At 35.8% G+C, this 13,475-nt stretch overlaps 2 protein-coding genes across 2 annotated transcripts; one reads left to right on the top strand and one right to left on the bottom strand.

The window, feature by feature from the left end:
* Window positions 1-5,222: 5,222 nt before the first annotated feature.
* On the top strand, window positions 5,223-6,359 carry LOC118737568 (general odorant-binding protein 99a). The gene is made up of 2 exons (XM_036468150.1): window positions 5,223-5,638; window positions 5,842-6,359. Exons 1-2 carry the CDS (start codon window positions 5,591-5,593, stop codon window positions 6,226-6,228), a joined length of 435 nt encoding a protein of 144 aa, XP_036324043.1. The 5' UTR covers window positions 5,223-5,590; the 3' UTR covers window positions 6,229-6,359.
* A 41-nt stretch (window positions 6,360-6,400) lies between these two features.
* Window positions 6,401-9,135, bottom strand: LOC118737567. Its single transcript, XM_036468149.1, has 3 exons — window positions 8,990-9,135; window positions 8,488-8,847; window positions 6,401-6,939 (listed from the first exon to the last, which is right to left on the bottom strand). Exons 1-3 carry the CDS (start codon window positions 9,071-9,073, stop codon window positions 6,499-6,501), a joined length of 885 nt encoding a protein of 294 aa, XP_036324042.1. The 5' UTR covers window positions 9,074-9,135; the 3' UTR covers window positions 6,401-6,498.
* Between the last annotated feature and the right edge of the window lie 4,340 nt (window positions 9,136-13,475).

Here is a 13,475-nt window from a genome sequence, read left to right as displayed (position 1 = left end):
CAGACGAAAAATAAAGATTTTAGTTCGAAAATACTTTTAAAGAGTTTGCACCTGTTTGAAAAGTCGAATTTGTTTTACTTATTTATACCCAAGTTAAATGAAATAAGGAAATATCAGAGCAGAAAGGAGCATCCACTCCTTTCATCGGCTCGGAGCCCTTTTGCGGCATAGGCGGTATTCCCCCAATGAAATTTTACCCCGCAGCATTAGTTCCACGTGGATACGAAATTCGGACATCGCGGCATATAGACAATTCAAAAGCGGCTTTGACATATCCGGTATATGGTGGATTTGTTACGTCTAAAGCCACAGTAGTAACGTCCAATCGAATCGGAAACGGAGGGCTTCACTTTTTCATAAAATATGATCGATAGGACTTTAAAATCGATGCATAGTAGTTGGATCTGGCAGAGCACACTTAAAACTCAGTCATAGGACATGCGTTCATCTGACCATATTCGGCATAAGATTTGATGCATACACCTTATCAACTTCTAGTTGCTTGAATAGGTCTGCTGGGTGGCCGTGAGCTCCAGTAGTTTCGTAATTTTTCCATCGCGTAACTATTCTTCATAGTCAGGCGGTGGGACATCGCCGCCGTCACCATTAAGGGGGCTAGTGTTTTGATGCACAGACACCAAAGATATCGATGTTGCTAACCCTGGCATTGCCAGGCACAATTTGGATGTCATGTCGGTGGGTAACGAGTTCGCGCTTCCTTACATCTCGGTGGGCGAAGATGTTAGACATAAAACAGTCGTGAAGAGGCATCTTCCCTATTAAGGGTTTGGACATTCCTAGGTGCATTCCATCAAAGCGTAGTACCATGGTCGCCATCAAGAGAAAGGGGTTTCACTCGAGGCTTGTTTGGTCCTTTCATTGAAAGTTGTTTTTACGTGGTGGTCTTTAGCCCAGTGCAGAACCCATTTCTAGGAGTATTTTGACTTCTCTCAATGAGTTCGCTTGGGAACAAGCACTCGGTTTCTATCAAGAGGACCCGGACGCAAAATAATCATTTTTGGCCACTCTCTGGAGAAGGGCGATCAAAAATTGTGAACTATCCTCTACCCTAATTACTTTAGCTTCAAAATGCATTAACCCTACTTCATCGCGCGCCTCTCCGGCAGGCATCGCACTCCACCGTTTGAGTTTAGTATTACATGTCAAACACAAATGTTAAGTGAAGTATTGTACTGACTACCATGCCATAAACAAATACATCAACATAGATATACCATAAACATATTTGTGTACATAAAAAGCAATAAGTACTTAGTATTCATGTAAATTCATTTATAGTGTGATGAAGCTGCTGGCTTTAGCTGCACGTTGCTCTAAAATCAAATTAAATCTTCGAGTGGATATGTGTATTAATACCCTAATATGCTTACAAATTCACATACATATACACATAAATATGAATGTATATACTTGTACATACAAGTTTGGTGTACAAGTGGTTAAGTCGTCCCTTGAAATCCTATCAAAGTGCTGTTAAACACTCTTCAGAAATACTAATTATAATATTTCGACAATGGTTGGATTATGCAAATACAAACATTACTTTAGTGGCCTGATAACAATTTTGCGTTACGCGGTGGGCATATCGCACACGATCTTCATAGGTGACACAACTCAAAATTACAAGTTTTTCAAAAAATGTGAAAAACGATTTCTTAGCATATGCTGATCATATGGGCAAGGGAGACTCTACCTTAGGTTTTCTCAAAAAATTATAATAAAAATTTGCACTAGCTTTTACTGAAAGGTAAGTAGAATCTCTGTGTACATTTTTCGTGCATAATTTCAAAAATGCCAAATTTTGAATTGTGCAACTTTTGAAGACCGTGTGCGATATTGTGGGAAAATAATTCATAAATTATTACATGTGTTAACGGAGTGAAGCAGAATTTAATATGATTCTATTCTTCATCCTTTACAACATACTCTACATCCCACAGAGCCCGTGGAGTTAATACTCGTGAATATATTTTCCCGAGCTTTGCATTAACTTGTTTCTTCCTCTACCTTTCCTCCGCGTCTGTCAGTCGAGGCAAGGCATACGCGCGTTTTTTCAGGTGGATAAAAAAAACTAAACTACCGCCGCGTTGAGGGGAATTTGTCTAATTTAGACGCCCAAAAGCCGACTTTCCAAACGCACTTTTAGGTAGCTGTTTTGAAATTCAACAAATTTTCGTACAAATTTCGAGCTTTCAAACTCAGTGGGCTACAAAACTGCATACTTATAGGTAAGCGGGCTGCCTTCGCATGTGGAGGCACACTTGGACTCGACTAAGCTGTCCGTTGTGATGAGCATACTCATAATCTAATTAAAAATTCAAAGTTTGTACGAAAATTCGTTGATTTTTTTTTTTTTTTTTCAGTGCATACATTTTTAAGGCAGTTTCACTCGATTGGTACTTTTGTACAGATTTGTGCATTTTTATATTGGGCTATTTGTACAAAATAAAAAAAAATTGGCACAATACAGCAATCTTGTATTGAAGAATTTCAACAAATTATTTTTGGAACAAAGAAAAATATTTGGGTATTCACACAATTGGGATACGATTTGCACCAAATTTCGGCAAATTCTTAATCGTGTGACACTGCTTTTAAACCGGATTTTGATAAAGAATGAACTATAAAAAATAACCAAAATTAAATAACAACAAAAAATATGTATTTTAAAACTTGTCAAAATTTTGTGCGGCTATAATTTTTTCGACTACCGTATCACAGTAGCACAATGACACCTATATTTGACTTACAAACCGAATATGGGCAGGAATTTCAAAAGTTCAACCCTATTTGTGTGAAATATTTTATTTTAATCAGTATTTTTTTTTTTTGATCAATCTACATTAAAAAAAAATTTTGTCAGAACGCCCCAGCATTACCTGTGCTCCTAATTCATCTGCTCTGCCCGTGTAATGGCTAGGTACATTAAAAGCTTTTAGAAAACATATTTTTGGAGACGAACATCCTCGATATAACTACGTGCGAAGTGCTATTTCTGCATAAGCGAAACTTGAACAAAGATTACCATCTATAATGATGCGCTATGTATAAAAATCGTTCAACTGATTCTTGTTAAATTTTTTCTTAAATGTAGTGACAAAGTAGACAATTCAGCCAGTTCGTTTGTCAAATCTTAAGCAACAAGCCATAAGCTTATTTTCTTGCAATACTATTTTTTTGCACACCATCTGCTAACGTTTGCAATACTTCTATGAATTTGTAGTAACCCTAAGCGACAACTCGGGCAGCATGACCATCGAGTATAATTAAGAATTTTGGGTTTAAAAATTCCTTATTTTGTAGTAGATGCAGTGAAAAAAATGAACAGATATTGCAGAATATCGAAGTAACGTTGTGTACAAGCCAACCCATGGCTGTGATAGGCGTACACAGCAACTCCATTTGCCCATTCTGCGTACAAGAGGACGAGTCGCGCTTGCAAGAATTAGATATGAGGCATTTGGCCGCGATGTGTTCAGAGACGAACACCTGAGCTCTTTGACACCCAACAATCTGCTTAGGTTTATTCGTAAATCGTGCAGATTTAAAATAGTTTAAAAGGGACATGAAAACAATGCAATGGACGGCATGTAGTCTGAGTGCTGTTTTCGGCACGCGTTGTTTTGAGCCTGGTTCCGAAAAAGACGAAAAAAAATCATTAAATGCGGCATAAGAAAACTATGTATTGCGGTACACAGTACAAATGTATATATTTATTAGTATCTCTTTTGTTTTTGGTTAAAGTATACTTTTATTTCGATGCACTTGATCCATTGCAATCTTCGTGCAAAAGTCAACTAAAAATCTTACTCTTCAATCAAAGCACTTTTATTCTGCACTGTCAATAATTTTATTAGTATTATTTTTTCTCTGAATGAAAGAGTGGCCAAAGGAAATCAAACTTACATAATATCGATAAAAACAAACTACAGAAAAGCTAAACACTGAGGCAATGAAAGGGATAGTCGTGGTATTGGCGGACAACAGCGGAACGTGAGTGCGCCTGCTTAGAGTCGAGACACCAACAAGAAGCATGAAACAAGTTTGCCTGGATTGCTAATAAGTAAGTGCATATACTATGTAAATATGTATATATGTATGTATGCATATAAAAATGCAATAAAACTTATGCGTATCATACGAGCCATACGAAGAAGCCGCAGCAAGCCAAGACAAGCGGTAAGCGAACAGCTTCAATGGCTTATTGAGTGGATAGTGGCAGCTGGTTTATATGCTGGCGATTGGTTAGTGACAGCGTTCCGAGCTGGTTTTCTTGTCTCGTTGGCGTAGACTTGAGCCTCACATACATATGGACGTTATATACCCCGCAAACATATGTATTCTGGGTGCTCATAATATACGAATCCAAAAGGAGTACTATGTAGGTATGAGAAATATGAGTTTAGAATACAAAAAATGTCTGCCTTTTTACAAAGAACTAAAACCACGTAAAAGCCCTTTAATTTGGCACCTCATTTCAGTTTATTACCAATGAGGAGCATATACATATTTTTCTCAGCGTCTAATGCATTTTCCAATATTACATTTACTATTGCCATAATTTTTGAATGTGTCCGTTTTGCGCTGCAAAATTTATACTCAAAAAACGTACAAAAGGTACCTCAAGTGACATTTCAAAATTGTTGGTTTAATTATTTTGATTGTTTATATAACTTAAATTGACATTATTACAATAAACAAATTAAATAAGTTACAAGAATACGTCACATTTGTTATCAATATGGCCCAAGTTTTTTATAAAAAGTAAAATAACATTAATAAAATTAATTTGCCCATATATATGTATGATATTTTAAATAAATTTTTGCGGAATGCCTTTGCAAGTAAAGTGCATTTAATAAGGGTCCGAATGTAATCATTTATTAAGCCAATACGAGTCATTTAAGAGCCTCAGATGTAGTCTGAAATAATTCATGTATGAGGCCAAAAATTGTTTTAAAAGCGGCCACAATGAGCCTTATATGAGGCCAATAAGAGTCCAATGTGACTCACATTGAGGCTCATATAAGTCGACCTTCTGAGGTAGGGAAACACCCTCATTTCGGACTCTTAAATGAGCTCATTATGAGCGTAAATGCACCGAAATAGGACTCCTTAAAAGCCCATATAAGACTCCAAATGTTTGCTGGGTAGTAGTTGGTTTGAACTTTCGAGAAAACCTGCAGTGAGTCGTGGCGCAGCCTGATTGCCTCGCCTATATTGATGACGACGGTAGCGACGACGACGACGACGATGACAATCAACTTCCAGAGCGGCAATCACTAGCCCAACTTCAGCTCCAACCTCAGTCGAGTCACAAACAGAGTTACTTCAAACAGCGGCCGACAACTTGGTCATATTGCTTTTTTTTCTTCTTCTAATAATTTAAATTCAAGTCACACACCTACAAATTGTGAAAAAATCTTGCAGACTGGTTTAGTCCGTTGTGTTACCTACAACATTGAACAACCAATAAATTCATCGTTCGCGCTAGATCGCTCACTTGCTTGTAGCCACGTTAAGATCCGTTAAGATAGTGTAAAAGTAGTGAAAAAAGTAGCTGATTATAATGATGAAACTCCTCCAGTTGATCTTGTTGCTGGCCTACGTAGCATTGGTGAGTGCGTAACATGGAGCATAAATAAATGATAGATATACATATATGTATTAGCATAGCAGAAAATGGCACAGCAGATGAAAAGCAAAACAAATACGCATAACACATTTTTTTCAGTTCAATTTTCTCTCAGCGCTCGGCTTGCTATGTGGCTTGCTCAACTTGCGTTTTTATTTACATTGCATTCGTTTTCTTTTCAACAGGTTACAGCAAGATTCCAGATACGCACAGCTGAAGATGCTCGAATAGCACATGGGGAGTGCCGTGCGGAATTTAATATACCTGATGAAGTGTATGAGAAGTTCTTGAATTACGAATTCGTTGCTCATAGACGTACCAACTGTTATGTGAAGTGCTTTACCGAGAAAATGGGACTCTTCACCGAGGAGAAGGGCTTCGATGAGAAAGCGATTATTGCGCAGTTCACTGGAAAGAACACCAAAAATCTAGCTAAAGTCTCACACGGTTTGGAGAAGTGTATCGATCACAATGAACACGAGTCGGATACGTGCACTTGGGCGAATCGCGTCTTCTCCTGTTGGATATCTGTGAACCGGCCGATTGTGCGCAAGGCCTATATTCAGAATTAAGCTGGACGTATGACGTTCGGTTGTGATTATAGAGATTATGTATATATTATAAAATATTTTTAACTATGCGAAATTAAAATGCAAAGATTCAAAAGATATTGAAAAAAATAATAAAATAATATTTAAATGTCTGAGAAATGCATTTAATTAAGATAATAAAAAAAATATTAAATAAAATGTGGTAGACTGCAAAAGAACTGCAGTATTGTTTAGAAATTAATGTATATTATGTGTATTCAGGTATATGTGAATCTATAATAATATAATATTTTATGAATTTGCGTCCGCTTCTTCGGTCTTCTGCTGAACTTGCACTTCTTTTGTTTTTTTGCTCGCAATCACTGCACTCAGTGTCGTCGTTTCCAATGGGTATGAACCGTCTGTATTGTAGTTCAATCGTTCCAAACAATTATACTCCTCATACATCCATTCACACTTGTCGCGGATCTGCATTTGCTCAGCGCTCACCTTGCATACATCGGAAGCTTTGCGATTTTGTCGCATTGGACCGAATGCTTTGACCCAGTTGTCGAAGTTCCACTCGTAGGTGGGCGTGTAGAAATTCATTTTTTTTGCTAGGCATTGGAAGAGACAGGGTACCACTTCTTTGGAGGGAAAAGCGGCGTACTTTTGTAGCTCCTCCATGGTGACATTCAGCTCGTTGGCACAACCCAAAATGTTTCTGTAGGTTTCGAGAGTGTAAAGTTCAGCCTGCGATAGGAATAGTCATAAAGGAATATTATAACAAGAGATTAGAGAATGTCGCTCAGTTGTGTTTAAGTTTCGAAATATTAGTGCTGTACGTAGTGGTTTTAATTTCATAAACGTGTCCGAGCAAAGTAGGAAAGCCTTTTGGAAGCCATCAGTGTTCAATTTTTTCGTAGGCTGGGGGTGTTAAACTACGTATCAGCTGCAAAAAGGGACGCCGATTCACAGATATTTGTGACCTACATATGTATATAGGGAGGTAAAGATGTAATCAAGGAGTATTTTCTATAATAAGAAAATAGAGACCGAAATACGCGACAGGAAACACGCTCGAAATCGTACCTGAAAGTTATGGCGACTAACGGGAGGTTTTAAGACTTGAGAACACTGGCGTCAGCACTGAAAGGAGTAGAGAGGACGAACCCCAGCACCCAGTCGATGATGACGGAGGCCCTGCGGAATAGTAGCATGCACTGATAACCATTGCACTACACTACTATTTTTCGATTTCAAAGCCGTTTTCGCCGCTTTCGAAGTTGTCTTTATGCAGCGATGTCTGAATTAAGTATCACCGCGAAACTAATGCGGCTATGTTTGGTGACGTTCAGCATACCATCAGCTCCACCAGAATCAGGAAGGGCCTATCCGAGCCGTATGATACGAAACGAGGTTTCAGATGAGGTGACTTTTGGGTTATTTCTTTAATCGGATTTTGGAGAATATAATAAAATCTGGAAAACTTCACCGCTCAGCTAAATTATTTGCAAAAGCGTAAAATTGTTGATGTATTCCGGAGGGCTACGTCTGTTATGCCTTCTCGTAATTAGATAGGGTGGTGAGAAAATTAAGTATATCCTGTTATCAGACAATTAGTGAAAGTATCAGCGCCTCGGCACCCACGTCACTGTTGAGAAAAACAATTTTGAAAAGTAGGCGGATACAGGAATCCTCTAGTTGGCAGACCCCGCATTTTACCGAAGGCCTGTTTACATTGACAGCAGTGGAATTCTAGCTGAATAATGCCTGCGCTTAAAAATATGTAGCGTCTATGGTTATGTTGCAATATTGCTTACGATTTTATATTAAACCCCTTCCGCTTTTTCGTTGCATATTTTTAGGCCATAGGTTCTTCATTTAGAAATTTTTAGCGATAAAATTTAGCTTAGCGCATTCTAAAATGCCAACACAGAACGCTGTTGAAGCTTTGGAAGCATTTTTCTCCATAAGAGACTTCTATAAAAGTTTACTATCTAAGGTAAGATATCGCAAGAAATTTGAATAGTGGCAGGGGGAACAACGCCATCCAGCCTTCTCCTTCAATTGAAAAGCACAGCACTACTTTTGGTTAGGTTAGCGGACAGCTCATTCTCACTAATCCTGCGTTAAATTTGATCACCAGGACCCTATAGCCAAACATCAGAGCAATCACCGCCCATAGGAAAGTCACTATGTTGACCCTAGAGCCTAAATATATGAGATCCTCAGGGTTTCCGGCTAGAAATGCCTTCCATTTTGCCACTTGCGTTTACAACTTTTTACATCACTTCTTACCTGCTTCAAACAACGGAATCCCGAGTATGCAAACTCACAGCCATCCTCATTATAACGATCCAGCTCATAACGACAATAATTGAACATATCTGCACCTAAATCTTCAGCTATCTTCTTTTTATTCCACTTGCTTTCCTCAGCATCGAACCAGCCTTTCTCAACGGCGAGACATCGTGTAAAGCAGGGAATTTCCTCCGTTGTCCATTTGGAATAGCGAGCAACCTTCTGTAACTGTCCAACAATATCTTTGCTGCCCACTTCTCGGAGGCATTTGCGTAAAATGTCTGCGTCTGCGTCTGCATCAGCGTTTTGATTCGCCGACACAACTGAGGCTGTTTTTGTCGTTGTCGCGCTGCTTGCCTGCAAACAAAGCGTTTGTTTACTTTATTTCATTGTCTAAAAGTTTAAACTATTTTATAATTTGCATATACTAGTCATTAAAACGAGTACGATTTCTGGTTTCGCTGGTCTCAAATTTAAAGTATTTTAGTTTCTTGCTCACCACTTGTATGTAGATTACGGTCAAAAATAGTGAAAACAAATATGACGTCTTGCGAAAAATCATTTTGTCTGAATTCCGTGTCATTCCTAGAGCTCTGTTGCTGGACCTTTTGTGTTGAAAGCGTTTTATGTGACTGATTTTGATTGGAATTGATCTCCGCTAATCTGCTGCTTCACCGATTGATGGGTGGTGTTGTTGTCGTTGTTGTTCTAAAGTTTGCGCGTTTTCGACATTATAATCTGTATTTTACATTCTTTCTTTTCTGAGATAAGCTGATAGCATAGTGCTTTTAGTGATTGTACCAAGGTACATACATACATACTTCCATTTACATATACGTAGATATGTACATATAAATATATACATATGTATGTACATATATGTTGCGCAGCGGCAGGGTTATCGGTGGAAACGCTGAAGTGTCATTGATATTTGTAAACACAGCGTAGCGTTGTTACACAGCTAAACATGTCGGCAGCATAAATAGAACAGTTCTTATACGCAAAAGTGCCCATGTGGATTTGAAAATATGTAATTAAAATTATTTATAATCCTCCTCGTTTCTGAAGTACCCAAAATATAAGAATCGATGGCATTTTAAACATCCTTTCGAGATTGTTTAATCTAAAACAGCTGAATTGAATTTTGTTAATTTGGACTACTAATATTGTATGTATCGACATTTCGATGGTCCTCTGCAATAACGAGACAACTCAAAATTCAAATCAAAAAAAAAAAACAAAACCGTTACTACTATTAAGTGTCTCATGTCTCTAATCCGTGTCTAGTCCATGTCGACTGATTACCAAAGTAAGTACCTAGTAAGGATTACTAAAGTAAGTAGAACCACCAATTTGTTCTTATATAAGTGAAGACAATTTTTACAAAAACAAGTGGAAAATATCTCGGCAACTGGCCCGAAAAAAGCCCTATTCCTGAATTTGTTTCAAAAACGTTCTCTCTCGGTTTCCGATATACATATTGATTTTAGAGTGAGATAGGGCATTTTTGAGTCACATTCTTAGATAGGGTGTTCTTCAACCAAAATTCTGAAATAGGGCGTCTTTCAACCCTTCGACTATATGTCGTATTTGCTTCAAATAAAAATTGATTCGACGTCAAGCGGTCTTTTGTTTAGCGTAAACATATTTTTGTTTTGAAATTTTTTGGTTGGAGAAGCTTTTGTCACATTTTGGCAATAAGTAAAATTACATTAATAAAATTAGTTTAAAGGTGAGGGGCACAAAAGCACACGGTTCCGGAGATTTGCCCATGTAAAAGTTACGAGCGAGTGAATATTAAATGGAAATGTTATTTCTAGAGCTCGGATACGTATGTTAAAAAATATGCCTAAAAATATGTACCATAATAACTATAAGCAAAGTGTATAAAAATTTATATACAGTAAGCGTCAAAAGTATGAATACCCTGACGTTTTTACGAACTTATTTGGTTATATTTTACATACCAAATTTAACTTATTTTTTATAGACATATAGTTTATTTAACCACATAGTGCAATGCAAGAAATACCAAAAAATTGTCATCAACATTTTAAATTTTTCATTAGCTTCTGTAGTCCATTAAATTACAGTATAATAAAGAGCAAGCTTAAAGTGGCTAAAAATTACCATTGATTTTTGAGCATTTTTTTGTCGCGGGTGTTGCGCATTTTGTTCCATATAAAAATAGATTTTGTTCATGCTGTGTGTCTCGGAGGATACAACGGTATACATAATACCAGGAATTCCTTTATTTTATTGAAAAACTGTTTTAAAAAATACTGTACTGTAAAAAATGATTTTAATTTTTAATAGAGATACTGCGAAGCGGGACTTTTTGCAGTAATATACAGTTTTTGTCCGAAAAAAGATACGAGCGTTAGTTATACGAAAGAAAATGCGCAACCCCTCGCAAAGAAAGCTCTCAAAAATTAATGGTAGTTTTTAGCAACTTGAAACTTGTACTTTTTTATAATAAAAATTAATGAGCTACAAAAAAGCATACTACATTTTTCTAAGAAATCGAGTTGAAAAAATTTAAAATTTTGATGAAAATTTTTCGGTATATCTTGCATTTTCCCGAGTTCTGTATGCAATTAAGAAAATTGATTCTGTTGAATAAATTATATTTTTGTAAAAAATAAGAAAAATTTGGTATGGAAAATATATATTCATATAAATAAAATCGTTACAACGTCGGGGTATTCGTATTTTTGACGACGACTGTATTTTGTTTATATCCAGTTATGATGGCACATATTTTTAGGCTTACCTTTTTGCATACAAATCCGAACTCTAGTTATTTCAAATTTTTTTCATGTATACATACTACATACATATTATGTAAGCACTCGAATTAATTAAAAAAAAATTAAATAAAGGCTTTTGCTTAGAATTGCTTATTTTGCTTATTCAGCGTTTCCAAGCTTAACATAAAGCTAAGTAAGGACCATTTAAAAAAACGGCCAAGAAATAAAGTGCTATTATTTTGTGTGTCCAATGAGTTTTGACATCTGATATTTTACAGCCTGCTGTCTCACTAACGAAATAATGGAACGGGCAAATATTTATGTTCAAAACAAGGGTGCCTTGTACTCTTCACAAACAAACTTTAGAAAACCGTAGAAAATTTGCCTTTATCATTTTCTGTATGAATAAGATAAAAACACTTTTTTTTCTGTGTATCATGTTACACTGGATTACAAATTTCAATTTGGTTTCTTTTCTCCAGACGCCACTATCCAATTTCTATGTAGAATTGCTCGGTGATTCCGAAAGTCGGGTTATTTTTTTTTCTATAGGTACGTTTTCGAGATATTTGCAGTTTACCGTTATTCAGCATAAAGCAAAAATGGATTCCTTTTAAGCACGCACATATATCTTACGAACCAATTTAAAAATCTTAATATAGAATACGGCAGATGAAAGCCAATGAAATTCTCCATAAACCGTATGTACATCACTTTCCGATAGGGCTTATAGTTTCTGAGAAATTAATTAATCATTCCACCTTTTTTTTTAATAAAAAAATGAAAAAAAAATCAAATTTTAACAAAAGAAAAATTTAAAAATATAAGGTTCTGTGCCAAATTTTTACTTGTGTACTAAACTTTGTTCTGTTAAAAAAAAAATCAAGTTACTGATGAAGAAAGCCGATGGATAAATACGAAATAATGAATGCGCAAAGATTTTTTATGGACTCTTAATTTGGAATAGCCATATATAAATATGTATGCAGATATGGTTTCGCCTCAATAATTAATATTATTTGTTTTCCAATATGAAGTACAAACAAATAAAACACTTATTTTTCCACCTTCGGACGATTTTGATTTTCATTAACACGTGGTTTTTTCTTGGGATATACTACGTCCAAATGCTATTTGTTATTTTTTTTAATTTGCCATTTTCGCAATTTTTCGAATTTTTTTCTCATAAACTGGACGTGCTAGAACAATTTTGTAAATGCACTTCAAACAACTAAAAAAAAATTTATAAGATTAGATTGGTCCCGTTTTTGAGATAAAATACCACCAAATTTTGTCTTACTGTGTTATAATTTTGTTACAGAAAAATACAAAAATATTTTGGACTGTGTAATCAAATAGCACTTTTGCTTGTTTGCTCTCATTTCTTTATAATCCGGTATCAGCTTCAACCAAGCCATCATCGAACTTGTTGCCTTGAAAATTTTAATGAATTGGAACTCTGCTGATAGGCCTATAGTTACTTAATAAGAAAATAAATACATACTTATTTTTCTGCTGTACTACTTCAAATCAAACTCACATGAATGCACATTAGGGTGGTCCAAAAATGCATGTGAATAGTTAAGTAGGAATTTTTATGCTCTCACCCCTAAGGATTGTTCTATACCACAAATAATATACCCTTAGTTTTCATTTTGAAATCAAAAAATATTTACAGTTCGCTCAAAGTGCCTAAAGTTTACCATGCACCTTATATGGGAAAGGAAAACTCTAATTCTCTTTAGGAGGTTCCCAATAATAATACCCAATTATTTATAGTAACTATATTTTATAGGTCCGCCAAAACCCCCAGCAAATGGAATGGGGGAGAAATAAAAATTTTTAGTATAAAAAAATTTGTAAACATAAAATTGGGTATTCTTATTTTAAGTCACCTTTAGAGAACCAGAGTTCTCCGATCTAAATATATTGAATTTCATACCACTTTTGCGAAAAGTTGTTTTTCGCCATATAAAATACATGGCAAACTTTGAGCGATTTGACCAAAGTCTAAATATTTTTTCATTCAGAAAAAATTGGGGTATATTTATTTCGATATAGAATAATCCTAGGGGTTAAGAGCACTAAAATTCCGGCTTGACTTATGTTAGACCACCTTAATGTACATACATATGCAATTGGGCATAAAAAACTACACTTACACAATATAAAGCCAATAAAATACATTGAATCCATCTAATTTACTTCATTGACAGATTTATTCACAGATTGAAT

This window comes from Rhagoletis pomonella, unplaced genomic scaffold, assembly GCF_013731165.1.
Source record: "Rhagoletis pomonella isolate Grant_MI unplaced genomic scaffold, Rhpom_1.0 Rhpom_scaffold_00004, whole genome shotgun sequence".
NCBI classification, from domain to species: domain Eukaryota; kingdom Metazoa; phylum Arthropoda; class Insecta; order Diptera; family Tephritidae; genus Rhagoletis; species Rhagoletis pomonella.
The sequence above is the reverse complement of the archived record's forward strand: the minus strand, read 5'-3'. Positions and strand labels throughout refer to the sequence as shown.

Bases quoted from the DNA above. Each gene is read 5' to 3' on its own strand.
- LOC118737568 (XM_036468150.1), top strand. From the start codon at position 5,591: ATGATGAAACTCCTCCAGTTGATCTTGTTGCTGGCCTACGTAGCATTG. The intron at 5,639-5,841 runs GTGAGTGCGTAA...TCTTTTCAACAG, and splicing joins TGCTGGCCTACGTAGCATTG to GTTACAGCAAGATTCCAGAT.
- LOC118737567 (XM_036468149.1), bottom strand. From the start codon at position 9,073: ATGACACGGAATTCAGACAAAATGATTTTTCGCAAGACGTCATATTTG. The intron at 8,848-8,989 runs GTGAGCAAGAAA...CTTTGTTTGCAG, and splicing joins CCGTAATCTACATACAAGTG to GCAAGCAGCGCGACAACGAC. The intron at 6,940-8,487 runs GTAAGAAGTGAT...TTCCTATCGCAG, and splicing joins GATTCCGTTGTTTGAAGCAG to GCTGAACTTTACACTCTCGA.